This window comes from Amia ocellicauda, chromosome 14 (genome assembly GCF_036373705.1).
Source record: "Amia ocellicauda isolate fAmiCal2 chromosome 14, fAmiCal2.hap1, whole genome shotgun sequence".
Taxonomy (NCBI): domain Eukaryota; kingdom Metazoa; phylum Chordata; class Actinopteri; order Amiiformes; family Amiidae; genus Amia; species Amia ocellicauda.
In genome coordinates this window covers 15,645,081-15,671,764 of record NC_089863.1, presented here as the reverse complement: position 1 = coordinate 15,671,764, position 26,684 = coordinate 15,645,081, and the positions used below count along the sequence as shown (strand labels likewise).

Below are 26,684 nucleotides of genomic sequence, written 5' to 3'. Positions count from 1 at the left end.
ATATCTAGAGAGTGATGATGTAGTCTTTCTATGTTGGCAGTTTGCAAGGTCTTATTCTGGCTTTGCTGTGAAAGCGTTTTGAAGAGCCTTGGCCCCACTGCCCTGTGCGGGACCGGGGAGCTGGCCGCCCCCCAGGCTGAGGGCTGAGAGGGTCGGCTGGAGATCCACATGAAGACAATGAAAATAGGGCTGTCAATCAGACGATCATCAGTCACCATCCAGTGTGGGCCTAAGCGTGGCACACCTGACCACTTGCTTTGCGTAAAAAAGGGCCCGCAGTCTCCACACGTTGTCCACTGAGAGAAACGCGGTGGGGGTGTTCAAAACATGTATAAGTGATGACCCAGTTTGCGGTCTCCACAGCAGCTCCGATATGATCTAATCAAGGGCAGTGCGCAGACTCGGAGAGAGCCTCTTGCTCTGTAATGAGAGCAGCGTTTCCCAACACAGGTTGCTTCATCCTCCGCTGTCTTATGATCCGCTCCTTCGGCGCATCGCACACTTCTTTTTCGGGGGTCTGGATCTGGTCATCGGCGTGAACACACGGCACCATGCTGGCTCCCGCACCTCGTATCGGTCCTGCTGGGGTTAACACCTGAATCTCTCCCTCGCCTTGCCTGTGCTGGGATGCAAAAAGACAGGTGAGTTCATTCTCTCTCTCTCTCTCTCACACACACACACGTCGGACCCGATCCCGATTTTGGCCGGCAAAAGCACCCCAAACTCGGGTAGGCATCGCAGGTGCATCAAGTTGCCTTCGTTATGAAACGGGCACTAAGACCTTGCGATCGCTTTCCTCTCTTTCTCAATCCCTCTCTCTCTCTCTCTCTCTCTCTCTCTTTAAAGATGAACGCAATTGCCAGCCATGCAGTGTGGCTCCGTCCGTCGCTGGCTCAGAGAGATCGGGGGTAATTGGACGTCCGCTGACGGCAACACGGGTGGACAGGTAGACCGAGGACAGACAGACGAGGGTAAGCGCCCTGCACAAAGGAAACCGCTACGGCTGATGCACTGCTGCTTATTGAGCGACTTCCTGCCAGTGACAGAAAAACATGCTTATTGTTTGTAACTGGCGTCAGAGAGAAACAATGAGACTTGGAAGAGTGGTTCATGCATTCTTTATGCATTCCGAGTTCACTTACTGGATTAGATTACAATGAAGCAGGATCTCTCCCTATCACACACACACACACTGTGGCTGGCAGGGTAATGCAGTTCACTGGAAGAGTACAGTGCTGAAAATCTTGAATAGGCCTGACTTCAGTCATTGCTGGTAGAACACTACTGGGATCACCTGGGTGTGTGTGTCATTGTGTGCTTGCCAGTGTTTGCAGATCAATTGGCGTCAGAGTTCCAGTGTTTGTCAGGATGTGCGTGTATGGACCAGGATATGTGTGTGTTAGGGCCTGACAAATTGTGTGTGTTTGAAAGTGAAACTGCGCCTTCTGGCTGCATTTCCACAATTGTTCCATTTGCCTTCCAAAATAGAGACAAAGGTGATCTCACAAAGAATTGCTTTACCCAATTTGGAAATTCAGGAAATGTCATGCTCTCTCTCTCTCACACAAACACACACACATGAAAAACATTTATTCTTATTATTGTTCATTACATATAGACATGCTCAAATGTGTTGGTACCCCTCCACAAAAAACAAAGAATATTCAATTTCCTCTGAAATAACTTGAAACTGACAGAAGTAATTGGCATCCACCATTAGAACAGATCAGGACTCATAGAAGGCCACTTCAGAACAGTCCAATGTTTTGTTCTTATCCATTCTTTTAGCTGTGTGTTTTGGGTCATTATCCTGTTGGAGGACCCATGACCTGCGACTGAGACAGAGCGTTCTGACACTGGGCAGTACGTTTCGCTCCAGAATGCCTTGATAGTCTTGAGATCTCATTGTGCCCTGCACAGATTTAAGACACCCTGTGCCAGGCGCGGCAAAGCAGCCCCAAAACATAACCGAGCCTCCTCCATGTTTCACTGCAGGTATGGTGTTCTTTTCTTTGAAAGCTTCATTTTTTCATCTGCAAACTTAGAGCTCATGTGACTTGCCAAAAAGCTCCAGTTTTGACTCCTCTGTCCAAAGGACATTATCCCAGAAGGATAATGTGGCTCGTCAATATGCATTTAGCAAATTCCAGTCTGGCTTTTTAATGTTTGGAGTCCTCCTGGGTCTTCTTCCATGGAGGCCACTTTTGCTCACAAAGCGACTGATTGTGCGAACAGAAACTGACGTACCTTCACCTTGGAGTTCAGCTTGTATCTCTTTGGCAGTTATCCTGGGTTCTTTTCTGCCATTTGCACTATCCTTCTGTTCAATCTGGGGTAGATTTTCCTCTTGTGGCCGTGCCAGGGAGGTTGGCTGCAGTTCCATGGACCTTGAACTTCTTAATAGTATTTGCAACTGTTGTCACAGGAGCATCGAGCTGCTTGGAGATGGTCTTGTAGCCTTTACCTTTACCATGCTTGTCTTTTATTTTCTTTCTGATCTCCTCAGACAACTCTCTCCTTTGCTTTCTCTGGTCCATGTTCAGTGTGGTGCACACAATGATACCAAACGGCACAGTGAATACTTTCATCAATTTCAATAGGCTGAATCACTGATTACAAGATTGGGGACGTGTGATATTAATTAAAGAAACAAATTAGTTTGGAATATCACTATAATCCAATTATTTATTATATTTTCTAAGGGGTACCAACAAATGTGTCCAGACCATTTTAGAATATCTTTGTAGAATGAGCAATAATTCATCTATTTTGTTCTATGACATACCAAAGGCATGCAAGTATACATGATGCAATAGCTTTTCATTTCATCGTCAGTGTCTGTACTCCAGGTGTATATACAGTACAGTACAGGGCTCAGTCAGTGTCTGTACTCCAGGTGTATATATACAGTACAGTACAGGGCTCAGTCAGTGTCTGTACTCCAGGTGTATATATACAGTACAGGGCTCAGTCAGTGTCTGTACTCCAGGTGTATATATACAGTACAGGTCTCAGTCAGTGTCTGTACTCCAGGTGTATATATACAGAACAGGGCTCAGTCAGTGTCTGTACTCCAGGTGTATATATACAGTACAGGGCTCAGTCAGTGTCTGTACTCCAGGTGTATATATACAGTACAGGGCTCAGTCAGTGTCTGTACTCCAGGTGTATATATACAGTACAGTACAGGGCTCAGTCAGTGTCTGTACTCCAGGTGTATATATACAGTACAGTACAGGGCTCAGTCAGTGTCTGTACTCCAGGTGTATATATACAGTACAGGGCTCAGTCAGTGTCTGTACTCCAGGTGTATATATACAGTACAGTACAGGGCTCAGTCAGTGTCTGTACTCCAGGTGTATATATACAGTACAGTTACAGGGCTCAGTCAGTGACTGTACTCCAGGTGTATATATACTGTACAGGGTTCAGTCAATGTCTGTACTCCAGGTGTATATATACAGTACAGTACAGGGCTCAGTCAGTGTCTGTACTCCAGGTGTATATATACAGTACAGTACAGGGCTCAGTCAGTGTCTGTACTCCAGGTGTATATATACAGTACAGGGCTCAGTCAGTGTCTGTACTCCAGGTGTATATATACAGTACAGTACAGGGCTCAGTCAGTGTCTGTACTCCAGGTGTATATATACAGTACAGGGCTCAGTCAGTGTCTGTACTCCAGGTGTATATATACAGTACAGGGTTCAGTCAGTGTCTGTACTCCAGGTGTATATATACAGTACAGGGCTCAGTCAGTGTCTGTACTCCAGGTGTATATATACAGTACAGGGCTCAGTCAGTGTCTGTACTCCAGGTGTATATATACAGTACAGGGCTCAGTCAGTGTCTGTACTCCAGGTGTATATATACAGTACAGTACAGGGCTCAGTCAGTGTCTGTACTCCAGGTGTATATATACAGTACAGGTCTCAGTCAGTGTCTGTACTCCAGGTGTATATATACAGTACAGGTCTCAGTCAGTGTCTGTACTCCAGGTGTATATATACAGTACAGGGCTCAGTCAGTGTCTGTACTCCAGGTGTATATATACAGTACAGTACAGGGCTCAGTCAGTGTCTGTACTCCAGGTGTATATATACAGTACAGGTCTCAGTCAGTGTCTGTACTCCAGGTGTATATATACAGTACAGGGCTCAGTCAGTGTCTGTACTCCAGGTGTATATATACAGTACAGGGCTCAGTCAGTGTCTGTACTCCAGGTGTATATATACAGTACAGGGCTCAGTCAGTGTCTGTACTCCAGGTGTATATATACAGTACAGTACAGGGCTCAGTCAGTGTCTGTACTCCAGGTGTATATATACAGTACAGGGCTCAGTCAGTGTCTGTACTCCAGGTGTATATATACAGTACAGGGCTCAATCAGTGTCTGTACTCCAGGTGTATATATACAGTACAGTACAGGGCTCAGTCAGTGTCTGTACTCCAGGTGTATATATACAGTACAGGGCTCAGTCAGTGTCTGTACTCCAGGTGTATATATACAGTATAGGGCTCAGTCAGTGTCTGTACTCCAGGTGTATATATACAGTACAGGGCTCAGTCAGTGACTGTACTCCAGGTGTATATATACAGTACAGGGCTCAGTCAGTGTCTGTACTCCAGGTGTATATATACAGTACAGGGCTCAGTCAGTGTCTGTACTCCAGGTGTATATATACAGTACAGGGCTCAGTCAGTGTCTGTACTCCAGGTGTATATATACAGTACAGTACAGGGCTCAGTCAGTGTCTGTACTCCAGGTGTATATATACAGTACAGGGTTCAGTCAATGTCTGTACTCCAGGTGTATATATACAGTACAGGGCTCAGTCAGTGTCTGTACTCCAGGTGTATATATACAGTACAGGGCTCAGTCAGTGTCTGTACTCCAGGTGTATATATACAGTACAGGGCTCAGTCAGTGTCTGTACTCCAGGTGTATATATACAGTACAGGGCTCAGTCAGTGTCTGTACTCCAGGTGTATATATACAGTACAGGGCTCAGTCAGTGTCTGTACTCCAGGTGTATATATACAGTACAGGGCTCAGTCAGTGTCTGTACTCCAGGTGTATATATACAGAGTAAATATTGGCCTATGATAGAGAAATGAAACTGTGTCTGCAAAGACTGAGAGCTTCCTTAGAACAAGGGGGAGAGGTAGGATTGGGAATGGAAAGGAGACGGAGGGAGAGATGGAGAGGCAGAGTACCAGAGGCCAACAGAGAGGAGGAGAGAATCGGAGGGGAAGACGCACCGAGACACATTCAGAGACCCTGGGACTCGCAGAGGTTCACACACATTGCACGGGGACAGGAACACGCTGCATGTGACACTGACAGGAATGTGACACTGACCACTGCCTAACTTCCCAGGATGTACTCCCTGCTCGACCCCCTTTCCCGAAACACACCTGCTATTTCCAGTTGACAAGGCATGTGTCCAAACCACGTAAGTATCTTTCCTGTCCATTGCGATCTATTCACCAGCTCGCACGTTATTCGGGCCACTTCACTGGCTTCGATGAGAATTGGAGCTTTGATCTTTAGAAATGGTCTGTAGTGACGGACAGGCAGCCCCCGGGACACACAAACAGACACAACTGCACAGAGACTGACACAGACACACACACACCCCATGATGCATTTCCTTCCCTCTCCATGAGTGGGGTTCCTTACCAGAGGTGCCAACTCCCTCCACTCAACCTCACTTCCCTGAAACTGCCATGAACTGCTTCCCATCATTCCCCATGCCATCGCCTTCCTGTCCCTCCCTGCCCCAGGACACAACAAGAGGTCAATTCCTTCTTGCCCACTGTGCCGCCTGTCTTGCCGAGCTCTCGAACCCGTTACACAATCTGTGTTTTGCGAAGGGGAGGAGGAGGGAGGGATGGAAGAGAGGGAGAGGGAGGAGCATAGGAACAGAGAGAGTAAGAAAAGGAGAGAGTTTGCTTTTTAACAGAGAAACGGACAACTGTTCCCCTGACAGACAGCATAGACACAGTAAGTTCCTCTTCTTTGATGTATTATCCACTTATTCTTAGCTGTAGTAGCTGGGCTATAGTACCGGTGTACACCAGAAGAAAGTCAATTGAGGGTGTGTATATATATATATATATATATATATATATATATATAATATAGCATTTAATAATCACTACTACTACTACTACTACTACTACTACTAATAATAATAATAATAAAGCAACATAAATTGTAAAAGCGTAGTCATATTTGTAGAATCCCTTACGGAAACTTATATATTTTTTTAATAATACATTTTATATGTTAAAGAGTATATTAGTGGTAGTAGTGGTGATAACTGTAGTAGCATAATTATCAATGGTGGTCGTAGTAGTAGTAGTAGTAATCACAATTGTTATAAAGGCAGTGGTGACTTACACTCTGGTCAGTACACTTTCAGTGCAGCTTTCACTGTGTTGGTGTGTTTCTGCGTACATGTGGCAGTGTGTGCGTGTTTGTAGGGGTCACTGGCAAGCACACTGAGCTCCTGTAATAAAAGTTCATGAAGCAAGGTTGTTCCCTGCCAGTGCAAGGGTCAAGGACTCTATAAACCATTAACTGCACTGAACTCTGTACAGCTACATTTGATTGACATACATCTCAAGTCTAAAGGACAGAGAGAGCTGGAGACACAGATTATATATTGATCTTAAGTTCATACTGGTCTAGTATACTATGGTATGGATATAGTATAGTGTAGTACAGCGTTTCCCAAACTATTGCGGGCTGACCCCAAGGGGTGCGCGAGAAATGAAATGTAATGGCTGATGTAAGCGATCCCTGCCCCCCGCTCTTCCGCTATTTTGCCGGCTGCATGCCCCCCCGTTCTCATGCTATTTTGCCGTGAACAAGCCCCCCCACCAAGCTATTTCGCCTTGAAACCCCTGGTGTAGTACTTTTACGATCCTGACCTCAGTTCCTTATGGGCACACTGGGAGATCACCTGTGGGAGGAACTGGAAAGGTGGGTGTGGAAAGGAAGACCAGCTTCTCTGACTGCGCTATGCTGTGCTATACTGTACTATACTATACTGTTAAATATATACTGTAATCAGGTGGCTTTAACAAAAAATGCTATGGATAATCCAAGGTTTAAACTGTGTGTGTGTGTGCAGTGTTGGCATTATTTTACTGCTTCTTCTAGATGCTGTTGACCTGCTGGGGGTTGTTTTGACTCCTGTGTTTTGGCTGCAGGTTCTCCTGACTCGCCGAGTCAGCTCAGTTGTGTAAAGTGTGCTTGCATACAGTGTGAGAGAGTCCTTGAAACCTCACCCCCAATATCTACAAGTGTGCTCCTACCTCTTATCTCCTGCTGTGCTGCTACTAATCGTATTTTCATTCCTTCGCAATCTGTCCCTTGCCCTCATTAATGTGTGGCACAATTTGTCTCTCTCTCTCTCTCCCTGAACTCCAGAAAAATGTTGCCCGTTTATCATTATAGAAAGATTGCTGTTATTGTAGTAACTCTAGTCTGAATGTGAAATTGTGTATTCAGTGGGGATTTTTATTTTATTTTTTATTCCACACATCACTCATAATAGGATTTGCTTCTTCAGCTCACATATACTCATAAGAACATAAGAAAGTTTACGAACGAGAGGAGGCCATTCGACCCATCGTGCTCGTTTGGTGTCCATTAATAACTAAGTTATCCAAGGATCCTATCCAGTCTATTTTTAAATGTTCCCCAATTTTCAGCTTCATCCACATCGCTGGGGAGTTTGTTCAGATTGTGACGACTCTATGTGAAGAAGTGTCTCCTGTTTTCTGTCTTGAATGCCTTGAAGCCCAATTTCCATTGATGCCTGTGTAGCATTCTGGGTAAAGCGCCTGGCTCAAATGTACAACCGCAGCATTGGTCTGGGAACGGTCTGTTTGCGCTTGGACTGGATTGAGGGAGAGGCAACACTGCCTGTTCTCAGGAGGGGAGCACTTTTCAGCACTGGCAGGGATCGGAGATTCCCGTTCCCTCTCTTGCGTTTGTCTGTGTTTAATTCGTATTGTTTGATTATTACTATTTTTGCCCACCACAAGAATGATCTTAGTAACTGAAATACTTGTTATTTCTTCAATTTGATTTATCGTTACTGGTCCAGGAACGCCCCATCCCTTTGCGTCCGTTTCCTGGCGGCTGCGTCCTTGGAATGATGACCCACTTCCTGTGATGGGATTGGGTGTCATGGAGGGGATGGGGGCAGCAGTGACACTTCCTGTGCAGTCTCTGTACAAGGACAACACTGGAGTCACAGGGAGGGGGTTTCTGCGGAGTCTGTGTGTGCAGCTGTCCCACTGTGTGTGTGTGTGTCAATTATGATGGTGTCTGTGTGTGTTTGTTTGTTAGCACCAGTGCATCTGCAGCCGGTTGTTATAGTTAGTAGAGGATAGCAGTACACTTCACTAAGCAACTGTTGCTTTGAGGCAAATTGTGACAATAGTGCCCTCTTGTGGTAAAACGGGTAGACGATCGTTTTTTACAATTGTTGAAGTTCAAACCAAAATATGCATTCAAGTATGCATTATTTATCAAAAATAAAAGGTATATTATCAATCAGATATTAGAAACCAGCCAATCACAGAGCAGCATTTCCAAACATTCCTGTACCTCTTATCTCTGGTTCATGGAATTATACTTAATGCAAGTGGGGCCAGTTTCACAGGATTTATATATATATACACTGCTCAAAAAAATTAAGGGAACACGTAATCATCACAGTATAACACCAAGTCAACCAGCATGAAAACACCCCAGACTGGATACTGTAGGTCGGTAATGGTGAATCCGGGACCAAAACCCTTTTAGAGGAGAGTGGTGGTTGATTGTTTGATTTAAAGAATATACAAATATTTATTTCACTGTAAAGATGTCTAATTGTGTGTAAATATATAGGGAATTTACTGTTTTCTTAGCTACATTAAAATGCTTTATTAACTATTCAGAAGATATGCCACATATTGGCTAATTTACAAAATAATGCTCCATGTGTAGACGAGTAGTATGAAACCTGAAAGAGAGTCTGAAAAACAAGCTTTCAGACAGACGTAGGACAGCTGGCTGTTCACGATAAAGCATACGGGCCTCCCACGGGATACGGGAGGGGCTCAGATGGTTCTAGCGATAACTGTGGACAGACACTGAGAGACACAGAGAGAGAGAGAGACCGACATTAGGCCTCAGTTTGACATTTCACACCCCGATACTTTAACTGATTTAGTCTTTCCCTTACAAACAAGCTAACCAAGTAATAAAACAAGGGCAGAGGGGACAGCTCCTACACAGAGCATGTGGGTGAAGCATAATGCGAGAGGGTTAAGGTGAGGGGTCATTGTCTTAAATTAATGCTCCGTTTTGCCTCCGCTTCACCCTTAGCTTTTTCTTTGAAGTTGTTGAAGTTCTCTCCCTTGACGGCAACGCAGATGTATTTAACACACCAAGCATCCAATCCCCGAGTTTGTTCTTGCACAGCTGGCCTCTTCCCTGGGTCATCTTGGGAAAATATCCCTACGAAAGCCCACATGAATACATGAGATATTTAAGCATTTTATTCATAAATGTGGTCCATTGCGATTCTAGGAACCTTTCCAATTGAAAACATGCCACTCACCATGCATTTTTTTGCTGTTGTTTGTTGCTTTAGGACATTTTTCTTTCCCTTTTGCTCCATTGAGCGTTTTTGCTTTTCAATACAAACAACTTGTTTAACACACCCTGTTTAAAGTGAATCGCAATATTGCTCCCAATCCAAGCAGCCAGAATGTTACCTTTGACCCCATGACTAAGCTCAATTATAACAAGTTGTAATAATATTGATCTCTGCCAAATACATTGAACAAAACTATAAACACAACATGCAACAATTTCAAAGATTTTACAGAGTTACAGGTCCTGTAAGGAAATCAGTCAATTGAAATAAATAAATTAGGCCCTAATCCATGGATTTCCCATGACTGGGGAAAACATGCATCTGTTGATCAGGCTGTGGCACTCTGCATGCCTGTTGCACGCCTGTTGCACGCCTCCAAACTTGAGACCTCTGTGGCAGTGTGTTGTGAGACAAAACTGCACATTTCAGAGCGGCCTTTCATTGTCCCCAGCGCCAGCACCTGCTGTTGAATCCGCACAAGGTGCACCCGTGTCCGGCTCCTGCTCTTGCTGGCACACCTGTCAGGATGGTGGATTATTTTGCCAGGAGAAACGCTCACTAACAGGGACGCAACCCAATTCGTGAGAGGTGTTTTGCGCTCATAGAAAATGTTACTACACACGTTTTTATTTTGTATTCAGTATAGAAAAAAGATGAACAGGAGAAGAGCGCACAGCAGGGCAGAGACATCCAATACACACACACACACACACACACACACACACACACACACACACACACACGCGTGCGCGGCGGCTGCGCTCTTGCGCATTATGCGGCTGAAGTCTTGCTGGGAACAGGTTAGCATGCAAAACCAGATCCGATGTTCAGGTTGCTCTGTGTTTTCCCCCACCCTGCACTGTGAATTTTCTTAACATTTTCCCTGCTCCACAGCGGCGATGGAAGAAACCCGCCTGCCTCTGCTGCCCCCCTCCACCGCGCTGCCTAACCCGTGTCTCTCTCACGTTTACTTCCAGCTCATCTCTTCTGTGTCGTCCCGGATCGGCTGATCGGACACCTCGACACGCTTGCACGCAGCGAGGCAATAACTAAGCCAGAGCAAACGGAAAGGGAAAGGGAAAGGGAAAGGAAAAGACGAGCAGCAGAGCCAAGCACTACTGCGACCATGGCGAGCGAGCCGGGGCTGGTGTACTTGCTGACCGGGGGCTGCGGGTTCCTGGGGCAGCATCTTGCTCGGATGCTGGTGGAGAAGGAGGACTCGGTGTCGGAGATCCGGCTCTTTGACCTGCACCTGGACCACAGTCTGGAGAAGCTGGGCACCGGTGAGTTAGGGGCCAGGGCTGCGGCACCCAGGGGACGCGTTTCTGGGTAGTGACAGTGGCCCCCCGGGGGAGCTGGAGGCGCAGGCTGTATTTAAGTCGCATGTGTGTCTGTACTGGAAAGCTGTGGCCGCAGGTCGCTGTTCATCTGCACACACGGCATCGGAAAGAGTGTGTCTGTGTGACATCGTGCGAAGTGTTGTCGCTCGCATGGGCGCAGTAGTAAGAGTACCGTATGTGCGCCTATTGGGCTTCTGCGTCTTCTGCGCTTGTCGTCTGTATTGATAAAAACGGACCTATGCTATAGGGAAAGCAGAAACGTGTGTTTTAGCAAGCTGTAATACTGTCGCCAAACGGCTGTAGACGTCCAGTCTGCCACAATTTAGAAGTATTCCGTTTCTCTCTCATTGTGCATTTATCACAGTTTAATGCCAGTTGATGAAGGGTGAAATGTGAGTGGTAAATATGCGTGACCAATATATAATGTATACCTTATTGCAGTAGTTATTTATTGGTGGGATGGGGGGCCGGGAGTGTCCCAAATGCAAGCTGCCAGACTCTGGGCTATTGCAACTCCGGGCACGGTGCCCACTTAAATACCTCGGATAGTATTGCAGAAAACTATCTCATAGCTCTTCTAAATCCCATTTCCTACTGCAATCGCCTGCGTTTTGTTCAATTGACAAAGTAGCGGCAATCAAATTGTCAAGTCGCTCCTTGTTCCTGGTAATCAGGCCACATGGGCATCCTGTCCGGGCAGATGTTTGGTCTTGACACACATGTTTTGGTTTTCTTTGGTTACATTGTGCCACCGGATGGTGTAGATGAAGGTATCGACCACCCATGTTATTTAAGTGAGGTGCCACAGGGAGTGACTGGCAGGGCTTTTTACAATGTTGATCTCAATTGTGTTGTACTAAACGAGTCAGGACTCAATCTGAGCTCAAAAATAATCCTGATCAGAGTTTAATCCGACTGTTTAAAATGCACCCGGGGATTTAAAGACTTTAAAGTATTTCCAGGTTTCTCGGGAGGAAGACATACTAAGCCTCACAGACATAATTGGTCCTGTTTTAGGACCTACATCGAAGCGCAGTCGTGCTTTACAGAATATGACCAGATATTTATGGTCTTTATGGTGAGGTGGAGTTTGTGTGCGATGATGTTTGTATTCATTTATTTAGATTATCGCTAAACTGCAAGCAGCGGCCCTGTACACGACTCCTGTGAGACATTTTTAAAAAGCTGTTAAGGATCTCTAATTTGCAAGTGTTTTAAATACTCCCGAGTTGCTCTGCCGCGTTGCCTGTTTGATCTGGTCTGTTTTGACGGTTTCACGATTGGGTTTGAGAAAAGCGTGGATATTGGCTAATTATTATATGAATGTTGTAGTTGGGGGGTTAAATAAACGCACTAATGCAATAATCGGCCAAGGTTGTGAGGTTGTAACGGATCCAATGCGCCCTGTCTCAGGATCGTGTGGGACCCAGTGGCACCGATAAGCCCACTGACATTGACATTGACATGATGGGGAAACGTAGTGAACAACTAGGCTGTCTCATGAATAAAGTCACCGCAGCGCTGCCTAATAATTGGATCAAACCCTCGGAGCAGCGGATCCTGATCCTGATCTTGATCCGCTTCGTCCAGCGCTTGTCATGATCCGGATCCGATCCTGTTAGCAGCCTGACACCTCTGCTTCAGCCTATGGGGAATGTGCTTCAAACAGATCATAAACCACCGTATTAATAACCTCCCAAGAGCAAGAGGTGCCTTTGTAGATGCCAAGAATAGATCCGCGTTTTTCACCGAGTCGCTCTCGACTTAAACATACACGCCTGCAAGAATAATTATAACGTGTGCACTTCGTGGCGCAATCAGCGGGACTTGCGCAATCCACTACGCAAACACTATGCCTAGGGGCAAGTGACGCATATAATCGCGAAACCCAAAGAAACGAGAGTCGGGAGTCTTGTTCCGCAATCCCTGTACCAGATGAGTGTCAGGTGCAGGGAACAGCTCTCCCACTTCTGCCCGCCCGTCAAGAGCAGAGCTGGTCACGGCCGGTTTGTGGAAAGTCTGTGCAGCAGGAGGGGAAAATGCAAGGTCGTCAACAAAATCTGCTGCCAGCACTAATATCCTGATATATAACCCTTGCATTGAGTGTTGCAGCCGGTTTGACAGTGGGAACAGATGTGAACAGCAGGTGTATCCGTGTATGGAAAGGGCGGACAGTCTTCCAGCCAGAGCGGCGGCTGGACAGTTTATAGCGGACAGCCAAAGAGTTCAAATCACTGCAAATGGACACAAAAACAAGACCCGTCCGTCTATTTTCAGGGACGTGTGATGCACTGTAGCAGGGTGTGCTGACGCAGTGGTGGTCTGCTCATAATTCCTGTGTGAAATCATATACAAGACTTTTAAGGGCTTCTGCTGTGACCCCAGGGCGTAACTTTAAAAATGTAAAGTGTGGGTTTGGCGGTGCTGCGGGTTTTGCTGGCTCCAGACGTCCAGCACCAGCGCCTGAGCCAATAAACAAGGGTGCGATCACGCTTTATTTGATTTTTGTAAGTTGTGTTGCTTTCCTATACCTTTTTCAAGATGACACAAGAGATTAATCTAGACATCTTGTTTGTATCTCTTATTCTTAAAAAAAAAAAAACATAGTGTAAATAATGTTTAACAACATATATATTTATAACATACACATCTGTTTAACCATTCAGTCATTCACATGTAGAAAATAGTCCAGTAATGTCTGTGGCAGTCCAGGTGCAGGAGGCCCATGACTCCAACAGAAATCCCTGGCCAGTCAGAATATCTCAGATAACAGCCGTCTGTGAAATTACGTGAGTTCAGGCAGACAAAGAATTTGGTTACAGTAAAATCATTTGGAGATGCTTAAGTGTGGAGTGAATATAGACTGTGGTTTACAGGATGCGTATATAGAATCACTTATTGAACTGAGAAAGTGATGGTGTCATAGAATTACAATTAACTTATAATAATGTATTATGTACATGTATGCCGGTGTGTGAACTGATTTTATGGTTTAACCATCAACACACAACAATATTTACGAAGCTGCATGTTTTGTAGCTGGCGGTCTCTGGAGCCGGTGCTCGGCCAACCCTTTGATGGTGTTGATGAACGATGCTAATCACTCCATATATCTGATCCGATACCAAGACAAATGCAAACCAGCACATTTTAAAGCAGCAGGATAATGCAATCAAGTTTAAAGCAAGGGCCTATAATATGCCCATGTTGTGGATTTAACAAATAAAACTGTATGGGGGTGGTTCTCTCAACGCATTACTAATGAATGGAGTTATTCATTTCCATTAATTAGCTTCCCTGTTGACGCCTAGTCAGCGGAAAGATTGGTGGAAAAACACAAACCTATGACGGTAGCAAATTCAAGGGTGTATTGTGCTAGGCATGCAAACCAAGCAACACACTGTCAACAGCATCAAACCGCACACAAGTGAAAGTGCTTTAGAAAAACAGTGGTTGCTAGTGGGCTTTTTTAACAATTGACGCAGTTACACACAAAAGAGAAGGCAAAACAAATGGAAAAATTACGCTCTGTCTGGTAAAGCTCTTGTGTCAGAAACATGTGCTTTCCAGGTGGAGAAGGTAGTGGAAACTGACCGCACCCCCATGGTAGAGACTGGAAGGGAAACAAACCAGACAGTCATCGGAAGTCTGTCTATCTATCCATCCATCCATCCATCCATCCATCCATCCATCTGTGCGTATCTGTCTAACTGGCCTGTTGTTAACACACGTGGAAAGATTGTTGTGTGTGTTATGATAACACCAACAGTTTAGTCATGTTTGCATAACGCATAATTCCACTTGGCAATATATGAAGAGAATCCCAGTCTGAGTCTGACCACAAGCACTTAATTAAATATACAAAAAAGATTAGTAATTATATACTAATATATGGTTAGAGGGAGGCTGCTCTCTCTGTATGAGGTAATAAGAGCATGTCGTTGTCAAAGCAACAAACGTTACAGCAATATGTGAGTAAATATGATAGACATGCATAACAATGGCACTGTAAAAGGACAAAGACAAAATTCCCAGACGTTTAAATGTCTATCTGTCTATCTTCTTATGTTCTGCGTGGCAAAAATGTTGCGGTCGCAAAGGGAAAGGTCAGCAGTGAGGAAGATTTGTACGGGGGCGGGGGGGAGGTGTGTGTAGACCACAAGGAGCCAGAAATAGGAACTGGAGTGATCGTGCTTAAGTTAAAAATTGAGGAACTAGAAGGAAGGGAGAGACCCCTGCAGCAGCTCAACATTTAGAGGGGTCTTTTCCTTTTTGTGCCCTTCAGTAAGACCTGCGCCTTGAATATAATAATATGGGGGGGTTCCAAATCTAGCTACTAGCTAAAATGGGACTAAGTTGCAGTAAGTCTAATACACACGTGTTCTGCCCTCACATACTCACGAGTATTTGTCATCAACTCAGTGCCACATGTTCTCCGTTCGAGAGAGAGGGACAGAGGGAGGGAGGATGTGGGATGTCATGTGATTGCAATATTAATGGCCCCTCTCTGTATACTTCCTGCACTCAGTTGTTTGCCCTCTCTCACTCTCACACTTTTTTGTTTCATTTCTGTTGTCTATAGATTTTCCTGTATCTTCCCCGCTCTCTCTCTCTCTCCCTCCATTTACAAAACAAGGAAATCCAAAGTGAACATCAGTCCAGAGCACGATACATTGCTTTTGTTTAAATCTCTTATAAAGTATTCATAGATCATAGCTTGTATTCACTTTAATGAGGACCCGGAGGTTTTCCCAAACACTGGTGTTGATGAAGCTGCATTCTGCAGATGTTTTTCTCATTGCTTTTTCTTTTTCGGTGTAAAGTCTGTGCGTTGACTTTGACTATGCTTTCGTGCGTCTGTCTTTCATTCAATAATGTGTTTTGTAAAACTCCAAGAAGGAAATCTCCCGCCTGGTTTGTTTGTTAGTAGGACAGTTAGTTTGCAGTGAGTGGGTGACTTTGTGTTCCAGGGGTGATTGTCATGGTGGCGGATTTAATGCGAGTGAAACTAGCAGTGTGCATCAACTGGACTTTCCCACCTCAATCCCTCCCCCTCCTGTCCTATTTAGTGCGTCTCTTACTGACATATACCCAGCATCCTTTGAATAGCAGTGGGTAATATAGTATGATGTTGCAAATGAGAGCGAGGGCGAGAGAGAGATGTATCAAACAGGCATTTCATGACAGGTTATCCAATCCTTCACACAAAGAATGACCGGCATTTGCATGGGCTCCGACTGTTTAAAAAAAAAAAAAAAAAAAGAATAATAAATACCTCACAAAACTAAAAGGCATCCATATCTGAAGATGCTGTCTGACAAAATGTATGAAAGGAGAAGTTGTCAAATGTGGAAGATCTTCAAGATAGTTCCTTGTCTCACAACTTTGGCTGATGCGTCATAACATTTCAAACCTGATGCGGTGTTCACAGGCTGCACTGGCAGGTGAACTTGTTAAACTAGATAGACACGTTTTCTCATGGTAGATTTAAGTTTGTTCATTTTGAAAAAAAATTATAATAATAATAAAAAAAACACATATATAATCTGTGAATTTGCATAACTTCTGGTGCCTTCGTTCCCATTCACATCAGTCTGGATAGAATGAAATAATGAATAGTAGTTCATATCATTATAAAGGCTTAGATTTAAAGGCTCCATACTCAAAGGATTACCATGAATTCTGTATTACTGAGACTTTGGATAAAATGCAAATATGTAACATTCCTCATTTGATACACTTTCCAGCAGCTTCCACTTTCCTCCTCTCTCTCTCTCTTACTCATATATCTGATAACTCATCTCCCTCTGTCTCTGTCTGCCAGTCAGCCAGTCGGTCGGTCGGTATGCCAGCCAGCCACCCAGCCAGCCAGTCGGTGTGACAGCAGCAGACCCACCCACGATCAGATATAAACATGCTGTGCAGCTCTAGTTAAGCACAAAACCTTGCAAAGTCTAAAACCATAATGGGATTAGTTTATGCGATAGATGTTTTGGGTCTGGATAATATATCGGTGTTAAAACAGTCTAGAAGACCTGACATGGAGGAGATGCAGATGAGAGAGAGGCGTGGGAGGAAAAAAAGAGAATAGCAATGAAAATACATTAATTCAAACTTAACTTCACATTTTCTAAGTCATTTTATATATTCCACCCCCCCAAAAAACATGTTGACGACAAAAGCCACACTTCTCCAAAACCACCTCCTCTTTCTGCATGTGCTTGGTTTTGCCCCCCCCCCCCCCCCCCATGGATTTACAGTAAAAGTCGGCCGGACCAAAGAAGTGGAGTGCGGGGGTGGGAGGAAGTGGGTGAGTGTGGGATCACCGTGGTGTAAGAAGTACGCAGGTCAGGTGAGCTCGGTGTGTGGGGGAGTTTTGGTAATGAGTTTCAGTTTCCTGATTGTTGGTGTCGATTAGCAAAGGGGAACTTCCCCTGATCCGTATAACGACCTGACCTGCACCGTGTGAAAACGGGAGCCGACCTGACAGCTAGATCCTACAGTCTCCCAGTGCACCCGTCAATTTCTATTAACCCTGTTTATCTCTGTCTCCGTCTCTCTCCGGGCAGACCGAGTGAAGGTGAGGCTGCTGCAGGGTGACATCACCGACTACGCCAGCGTGCGGGAGGCGGTGCGGGGTGCCCAGCTGGTCATCCACTCTGCCAGCCTGGTGGATGTGTGGCACCGCGTCCCCGAGCAGACCATCCGTGCCGTCAACGTGCAGGGTGAGCGCCTCTCCGCGACGAGCTGTCCTGGTGCTTAATCTCCCCTGCCCCGGCGAGTCATGCCAAGCACACACTGCCCAAAAAAACACCTGCCTCTCTCTCTCCCCCCTTTCTCCCTCTGTCCTTCTCTCTATCTTTCATTCCCTCTCTTCCCCGCTCTCCCTCTCCCTTGCTCCCAACCCTCTCGCTTGGTTTCGTAAAAGTCTCTACCCATGACTCACTCTTGCCTCTTTTATGTGTTTGGATATTCTGGTTCAATTGAAATAACAGTCATTTATCAAAGAAACCTGCTTTTGTGTGCGTCTGTGTGTCTCGTGCCCCTGTGTCAGGCGGTCATATGCCAGATATCTCAAAAGCACATTCCCCAACCCCAGCCCAATGGGGGTGGATGTAGGAAAAAGTGAAGCTCTCTTCTGAGGAAATTGGGTATGGCTGATATTGTTTTTCCCCCTATATTTGTCTCGTCTGTGGAAAAGACCAGACCTGGAAGCAATTTGCCTCCATCACGAACATCACATTTTTTCCACTGCAAGAAAAGTAACTAACAACAAGCCCTGACAACGGTGCTGTTTTTATGTGTTTTGGGTCTGTATTGACTGTGTGTTGTTGTGCGCTTGCTGTCAGGTACATTCAATGTGCTGCAGGCCTGTGAGGAGGAGGGCGTGCAGTACCTGGTCTACACCAGCAGCATGGAGGTGGTGGGGCCAAACGTCAAGGGAGACCCCTTCTACAGGTAAGAGCCGTCCCCTCTCGCTGCGGCGGGCTTTCCGGAGTGGTCCGTGCTTTTAATTTTGAGCTTTAGTGCAGTTTTACTGAAATTTCCCTTCTGTTGCACATTGAATTGTTGCCCTACCTCATAAGTGAACCGATTTTCACTATTATAGAAAAACAGGATGAATCTCTCTCTCTCTCTCACTGACTGTCACAGCCTCTCCCTTGCCATCTCCATTCCCACACTCCTCTGTCCTTTCTTCCTCTTCCCCTTTCCCCTCTCTCTTCCTCCTTCCTCACTCTTCCTGCTATGTTTGGCTACAACCACTGCCATAATATAAATAAACCCATACATGCATGCATACATACATACATTAAAAAATACATTCTAGCATCCTCTCTGTTTGAGAGATTTCCCGGTCATTGACCCTAACTTGAAAATTTCCTGTAATCTCAGATTCTTTCCAGATTAGTCTGACAGGAAAGGCATCCCTCTAATTTAAAATGAAACCCTGTGAAGGAAGTGCCTCCTGGTCTCTAATGTGGTGAGCAGTTATTCCCAGGGTAACGGTATGTTTAAGCCACGTGGTCAGGGGTTCCCCGCTGCATTGGCTGCGATCCCAGCAGTTCCTCCTATGCTCCACGCGTGCCATCCATTAAACCATGACACCCCTGGGAGCTATTGGAACTGGTCCCATACAGCTGGACCCCTCCCCTTCTATAAACACACTCACACGTAATGCATCTGGATCAACTTACTCTCTTCCTGCTCCCCAACGCACTCATTCTCTGGCTGCCTCACATATCTTGCTCTTTCTTGCCCTCCTTGACCCTCTCTGGGCCTCCTTTTTGAACTCTCCCACTCCCTTACTGTCCCCTTCACTCCCTCCGCTGCACTTCTACTCTCTCCTCTGTGGGATTACCCCCCCGTTATTTCCTCTCTTCTCTCTCTCTCTCTCTCTCTCTGATCTTAGTCCCTGTTATTTCACAACATTCCAAACAATGCATTGGCTCTTGGCTTATTGGATATCTTGTTCTGCAATCCATCTTTCTCTTTCTTTTTTCTGTCTTTCTCTAGCCCACACCTCCCCCTTTCTCCCCTGCCTGCATACCGACTCCTCCTCTCCCTCTGATTGGACTGTAGGACTCTGCTGTCTACACTATTGGAGCCAACACGGTGTGGACTATATTATTATTTATTTATTTATTTCTTGGCAGATGCCCTTATACGACTTACAAAACATAAGTGCAGTACAAAGTGCAAAAATACAGTACAAGGCATCAAACATTACAAATTCATAATTCAAAGCATAATACATTACACAAGTTACATTACATAAATGAGGTCTTACAGCCTGGGTAGTAAAAGCTAAGTGTGGACAAGATGTTAGGTCACACTCAAGGGCTACGAGAAAGGGAGCAAAGGGGAAATCAAAATAATACGAGTACAAGTAACGCAAGAAGCATGATAAAACGTAAAGTACTATCTTACAGAATAGTAAATGACTATATTACAAGTACTGTCGGAAAAGATGTGTCTTGAGTAAGCGCTAGAATGAGGTCAAGAACTCTGCTGTTTTGACTTCGGTGGGAAGGTTGTTCCACCATTTAGGGTTCAGGGATGAGAAGGAGCGGCTCTGGAGGAAGGAGAGTGGAGAGGAGGCAGAGTTAGTCTTCTGGCACTGGAAGAGCGCAGTGGTCTGGAGGGGATGTATGGAGAGATGAGTGTCTGAAGGTATCTTGGTGCAGTGTGGTCGAGACAGCGGTAGGTGAGGGTCAGTGTCTTGAACTGAATGCGTGCCGCTATCGGGAGCCAGTGGAGGGAGCGGAGCAGTGGAGCAGCGAGTGCGAATCGGGGCAGAGAGAATACCAGACGAGCCGCAGAGTTCTGGATGAGCTGGAGCAGCGGGTAGTGGATGCAGGCAGGCCGGCCAGGAGGGAGTCGCAGTATCCAGGTGGGAGAGGACCAGTGACTGGACGAGCAACTGAGTCGAGTAGTCGTTGAGGAAGGGACGGATTCGACGTATAGTATAGGGACTAGACAAGAACCCATGGTTTCTTCCCCATTCTCTCCTGTGACCTCTTGTTCCTCTTCCCCCTCTTTCTTTCTCTCCTTCTCCCTGTCATTGCTTGTGCTCCTGCCCGGCACCCACTGACCAGGCAAGCAAATCCCTCCCGGGGCCCCCGAGACGCTGCCTGTGCTATGGAGAGTATGAGCTGTTTTTCAGTGGCCTCCTTGCTCTCAGCACTTGATTGCTTTAAGATGCAGTGCTGTTTGTTCCAAACTTCTGCTGCATTGTTTTCCATAACGTGTCCGAGCCTGCCCTCTCTCCAACCCTCCCTCCCTCCATCTCTCCACCACCTCAGCCTTTTCCATTCTCCTGCCTTCCCTTAATCTTTTCTCTCTCTTAGAATCTCTTCCCTTTTTCTATGGCTCCCCCCTGCATCCATTGCTTTCCTTCCCTTCATTCTCTTTCACTCCATCTCACCCTTTCTCTCCCTCTTCACCTTCTGTCACTCCCTCTCCCTCAGTTTCTCCCTCCTTCTCTCCCTGTTTCTCCCTCCCTCCCTCCCTCCCTCCTTGGCCCCAGTAGTTAGCTCCGTGTTGTTTTGCATGATTCCAGTTGCTCAGATCATGTGCATTGGGCAATTCTCCCTTCCTTATCGGATACAATTTTTGGTCGCGTGGCAGAACACGCCCCCCCCCCCCCAACTCGAGACATAATACTCTTTCATTTCTCTTGAATGTAGAAAACAAAGTGTGTCATCAGAGACCCAGACGGAGAGATGGATTTATGGTGGAGAGAGAGAGAGAGACTGATCTGTAGATGTATAGTGCAGTAATCTGATCTTCAATCTGTTTATTCTGGTAAGGGCCCTAGCGTGAGGAAAAGATTAACCAAACTATGTTGTTTACTACAATGTGTCACCAAATATGTACACAAACGTTTCTTATCTCACGCTCTCGCTCGCTCGCTCGCTCACTCGGAGTGTCAATGCCCCCTTGTCTTTATGAACCCCTTCTTTTCCTTTATTTTCCCTTCTTTCTCCTCCTTCCAGTCTCTGACAGGACCTAGGCATTGTTGACGTACTTTAATGTCCCCTCCTGTCTTTACTAACCCTTTCTTTCTCCTTCTCCACGTTTCCTCCCATCACACTCTCTCAGGATCGAGGCAGTGTTGAGGTCTCGGCACCCTCTTCGATTTCAGTTATATTTTGCTGTATTGGCATGCCGGTATACTGGTATTGCCAAAGCATTACAGAAATTATAACAAACAATATTCCTCCCCCCCCCCTCAGAGGAAATGAAGACACCAAGTACAACATCTATCATGACATGCCCTATCCGAAGAGCAAAGCAGAGGCAGAGAGACTGGTGATCGATGCCAATGGGATGCAGGTGGGTTGGCTGTACAGTGACAATGTCATGCAAAATAGAACAAAACAGTGTCAGTACAGTGACAGTGTGGTACAGTACAATTGTTTGTAATTGTTTTGTTACAATCAAATATAGCAGTGTATTAAAGCCCGGTATAGAACAGTCCAGTGAGATACAGCACAGCACAATCCAGTCCAGTGTGATACAGCACAGCACAGCACAGTCCAGTCCAGTCAGTAACTCTGTAACAGTCCAGTCCAGTCCAGTGTGGTACAGCACAGTACAGACTATTTCTCAGCGTGCTCAGTGATATTGTGCTTGTCAGGTGAAGGGTGGTCGGACGCTGTACACCTGTGCCCTGCGGCCCACGGGCATCTACGGCGAGAACCACCAGCTGATGCGGGACTTCTACAACATGGGGGTGCGCACGGGCGGCTGGCTGATACGCGGTGTCCCCGAGAGCACAGAACATGGCCGCGTCTATGCAGGTACTCCACCCCCACTGAACACCACCCTGAACACCGTGTGCTGTTTTATCTCCTCTCCTGTCAACCGTATGCCGGGATGCACACGTCATCCATGAGCGAGTCCGATCAGTCAGTCTGCCAATCTGACCCTCCCTTCCCCACAGGGCTCTTCCACTGAACAATAGGCATCTGTCTCTTTTACTCTCCCTGTCTCTGTCAAGCTCAGACTCCTTACAGTGTACTATAATAACCCACCTCCCTCCCCTCTGTGCAGCGGTGATAATAATATACGAAATATAATCGGCTCGCATCACTCGTGTTTTCTCTCTTTGGCGTCTGTTTCCCCAGGTCAAGCCAGCACTCTCTGTGCTGTTCTTTCTTTTTCATATCTGGGGGACTATCTGTTTCTCCATCTCCTTTTGCTCTATGTTCTTTGTGTCTCTCTCTCTTTTGGTTTCCCTCCACCTCTCCCTCTCTCTTAAGACCACTACTGTGTCAATGTCTGCTCTTTCCAGTGTTAAAGTATGGTCTCCCCCCTACCCCCCCCCCCCCCCCCAACAGGTAATGTAGCATGGATGCACGTGCTGGCCGCCCGGGCCCTGCGCGAACGCCCCCTCAAGCTGGCGGGCGAGGTCTACTTCTGCTACGACGACTCGCCCTACCAGAGCTACGAGGCCTTCAACATGAACTTCCTCTCCGGCTTCGGCTTCCGGCAGGTGCGCATGCCCCACTGGCTGCTGAGGGGGCTGGCGGCCTTCAACGACTTCCTGCACACTGTCCTGCGCCCCCTGTGCAACTACACCCCCCTGCTGAACCGCTACACCCTGGCCGTGGCCTGCACTTCCTTCACCGTGGACACGGACAAGGCCGAGAGACACTTCGGGTACCAGCCGCTCTACTCCTGGGACGAGTGCCGCCGCCGCACCCTGGCCTGGGTGGAGACCTTCCCCCGGCTGGGAGAGAGCAGTAGCGTGAAGCAGGAGTGAAGGGTGGGAGGTTGGGAGGGGACAGAGTGAGGGATGTGACAGAGGGAAAGTGGGCGAGGAGGATGTGGATTGAGGTGAGGGATGATGGAGGGTGGGTGAGGGGAGATGGGAGGATGGACAAGGTTGGAGGAGGACGAGAGAGAGAATGAAAAGTAAGTAATAAAGTAAACAGTGCAATAGAATAGGGAGAGAGAGAGAGAGAGAAAGTGGGACCCCTCTCTCTTTCTCTCTCAGACAAACAGCATTAGCATAACCTATTAGCATATATGGCTTCGACTCTGGCACCAGGTGAAGGATTGAAGCTTGCTTTCAGTTAAGTTTCCGTTATTATTATTATCGTTTACAGTCATCCTGTACGAAATGCTCTTCTGTCTAATATAGTTGTGTACACGTGCAGTGCATTAATGATGTGACCAACTTAATACAGATATATTCTCAAGTCTTCCACAGTGTGCCTGGTTGCAAAGGTGCTAGAAGCAGAGGTATAGAAAATAAGAGTTGCTCTCAATTGAATCGTCTTGTAATTTGCCGCACCAAAGAAATCTGAAGTGTTGTCTTATGTTTTTGTTAGAAACCTGAGAAAGACCAAGCCTAAAGCAATCTATAAAACTATTTTTTCTGTTTACTTTTGGTTTTTGAAGATAGCTAAGTCCCCTCACATGAGCAGTGTGCTGTGCTTGCTTCTAATCGTTCCAACCCCCCCTCCAAAGTCTTGAGAAAACTGGTGCAATTACAGATATGCCACTAACTATACAGCACCAAAGCTGTGCAAACTCTCTCCTTCCTATCACAGAACAGAGGGCTCTACACATGCAGTGGCAAATCTACAGTGCTGTGTAAACCTTTCTGCCCATATGAAAACGTGTGGTGTTTTATCTTCCTGGCCCAACCCCAGGCATTTCATCTTTGCAATTTGAATGCAAGACATAAGACCAAAAGCATCAACAACAAAAATAAAACACTATAAAAGAAACTTTTGTAGAACACCTGTGTGATCAACTTCTAGCAGGGACAAGAGAACCCAATTAGATTGTACTGCACTGTTTGTTTGTTCCTCTAACCATCTATCAAACATGAACTGAAAAACAACAGTCCTACTACTATATACTCTCCTATACCACACTGTTATGCACTGTGAACAACTAGTCTTTTGCCCATATAAGTCGACCCCCATATCCGTAACTGCAGTCGGCCGCATTGGTGTGAGATGTATTCAGATTGCAGTGTTTTTAAAACTGGTCCCTGTTTGGTCAGATTGCTATTTATGATTCTTGTAAACAGCATTTCGTAACCCCACAGCTATGTTTGCTTAACAACATGTGTTCATAATTGGTCTTTTTTATTTTTTTTATTTTAAACTTCCCTTCTGCCCCTTTGTGGCAGTTGGGACTGGATGCACCGCTATAGTGCAAGGTCCTCACTTTTGCTTGCCAGTTTAGCGGGAAAGCCAGGCAAGCTCAACAGTCTGTCAGTGAGTCCGTTAAGTGCTTAGTCAGACCGTGTACCAGCCTTTTAAAGCGATGTTTACAGGCTGATTTGTTGTATCCGTGGGAGCCAGTCTTTAGATTATAGTCTGAGAGAGACAGTTTAGTGAGATATCTGTTCTAATGCCTGTTTCTGACTAAAGCCACAGATCTTTCCTGGACCAGAAGATCAAATTCCTGCACCAGACAAGCAGGACAACTTTGTCACAAAGGGACACACACACAAAATAGTGTCAGTTTTCCCATTCTTGGTTCCCCTCCCCTCCGTTCAGCAATATTGATAAAATCTAGATTTTAGATTTGTACTAAAAATTATATTTAATCTTAATATATAAATATATGTCTATGTTTTATAAAAAAATATATATGTATAAATACAAATAAAAAATGTTTAATCTTCTCTTGCAGCCTCTGTGTTTTGATTTATAGGTAGTGTTGCATCGGTGGGCATTAGCTATATTAGTGTATAGATGCATAGATACAATGTGCATCTCTGGGCATTGCGGGAGCGGCTTTGGGAGCTGGGAGTGGTGTGTTTGAATAGTGCCCTGTAGCCTTTTTGCTATTTTTATACACTTTTCGAGTTAAAGGACTTTTTATTACATTATTTGTTATTTAGCTGACGCTCTTATCCAGGGTGACTTACATTTGTACCCATTTCTACAGCTGGGCATTTTACTGGAGCATCTAAGTGAAGTACCTGCTCAAGGGTGCAACAGCACTGCCCCACCCAGGATTTGAGTCCAGAGCCCTAACCACTACTCCACAATGCTGCCTTATCCTTTATTAGTCTGCATGTGAAGATATTGTTCTCTTGCAACAGCTTTATTATTATTATTATTATTATTATTAATCTGCCGTGTTCCCTCTTAAAGGGACCCTCTGGTCTGCAGTGCTGAGAGGCAGCAGCTTGTTCTGAAAGCACAGAGCCGCCCTCGCTTCAGAGCGTCTCCAAAGCCACGCCCCCTCTGCCACACATGCGCACACGCACACAGAGTCTCGGCGCCGGGAGGAGAGACGTGCGGCTGGAATCCATCGCAACAGTTTCAGAAACGCACGTCTCATTCACAGGTCAGACATCACAATAATAACGAGCGTGAACATCTTATTTATGGTTATTATGTTGTTAAAAGTAGCAGCTGCGGCTCGCCTTCCGTTCTCGCGCTCGCTCCGCACAGCGTCAAGGTTCCCGCGCTGATGACGTGCGATTGTCTGCGCGAACCAGTTGCGCGGCGGTATGCAAATATAGATTGACAGACAGGAAGGACAACCTATCATTACATTCGGACCGAGAGCAATGATTGGACGATCCTTTTTTAGTCCTGTCCCTTCCACAGAAGATATATATATATATATAATTTACATTTAGACCACTTAAAGTATTGATTGCTATCAGGATGTGAAGAGACTTTCAACCAGTATAACAAAAATGTTTCTGGAAAAGATTGCAGACCCTACCTTTAATAACAGACACCAAACTTCACACAGTGGTCCATTGTGATACGGTGTGGTGTGGTCGTGCTTTTGTTGAGGCTAGGATCGATATTTACTGACTTATGATCAATTAAAACCAAACAATTCCCTCCCACTGCTAATAGCACAATTAATGGCCGCTTAATATCTGAATACAGACAAAGACAGTGCCAGACACACGCAGTTGCACTGAACAGTAGTATAGCACAGCCCGCAGCGCAGCGCTTCTGATTGCGCTACGCAAGTTGCTAATTACCTAACAGTTGCTGCCGTTACTATGGGCTCAAATTAGCGCCTTAAGTATCGCATCCAAAAAAAAAATTGTAAACAAAAAAAACTTGAGACAAAATTGATGTTGAGTTCAAAAAAAAAATCGAAAGCAAAATGTATAGAATTGTAAACACAAAAAATGTTAAATCGAGAGCAAAACTCGCTGCAGCCTTTGTTTTGT

General features: G+C 45.7%; 1 protein-coding gene across 3 annotated transcripts; it reads left to right on the top strand.

Moving 5' to 3' along the window:
- Positions 1 to 234: 234 nt before the first annotated feature.
- Positions 235 to 25,160, top strand: hsd3b7 (hydroxy-delta-5-steroid dehydrogenase, 3 beta- and steroid delta-isomerase). 3 transcript variants are annotated; one of them, XM_066723232.1, is made up of 8 exons: positions 235 to 641; positions 847 to 971; positions 10,646 to 10,951; positions 17,578 to 17,733; positions 18,358 to 18,466; positions 21,745 to 21,844; positions 22,149 to 22,311; positions 22,852 to 25,160. In XM_066723232.1, exons 2-8 carry the CDS (start codon positions 866 to 868, stop codon positions 23,274 to 23,276), a joined length of 1,365 nt encoding a protein of 454 aa, XP_066579329.1. In that variant the 5' UTR covers positions 235 to 641; positions 847 to 865; the 3' UTR covers positions 23,277 to 25,160. The 3 variants fall into 3 exon arrangements, with proteins under 3 accessions (XP_066579329.1, XP_066579330.1, XP_066579331.1); XM_066723233.1 differs by lacking the exons at positions 235 to 641; positions 847 to 971 and adding an exon at positions 5,907 to 6,007; XM_066723234.1 differs by lacking the exons at positions 235 to 641; positions 847 to 971 and adding an exon at positions 10,381 to 10,468.
- The last annotated feature ends 1,524 nt before the right edge of the window (positions 25,161 to 26,684 follow it).

Bases quoted from the DNA above. Each gene is read 5' to 3' on its own strand.
- hsd3b7 (XM_066723232.1), top strand. From the start codon at position 866: ATGCAGTGTGGCTCCGTCCGTCGCTGGCTCAGAGAGATCGGGGGTAAT. The intron at 18,467-21,744 runs GTAAGAGCCGTC...CCCCCCCCTCAG, and splicing joins AAGGGAGACCCCTTCTACAG to AGGAAATGAAGACACCAAGT. The intron at 21,845-22,148 runs GTGGGTTGGCTG...TGTGCTTGTCAG, and splicing joins TCGATGCCAATGGGATGCAG to GTGAAGGGTGGTCGGACGCT.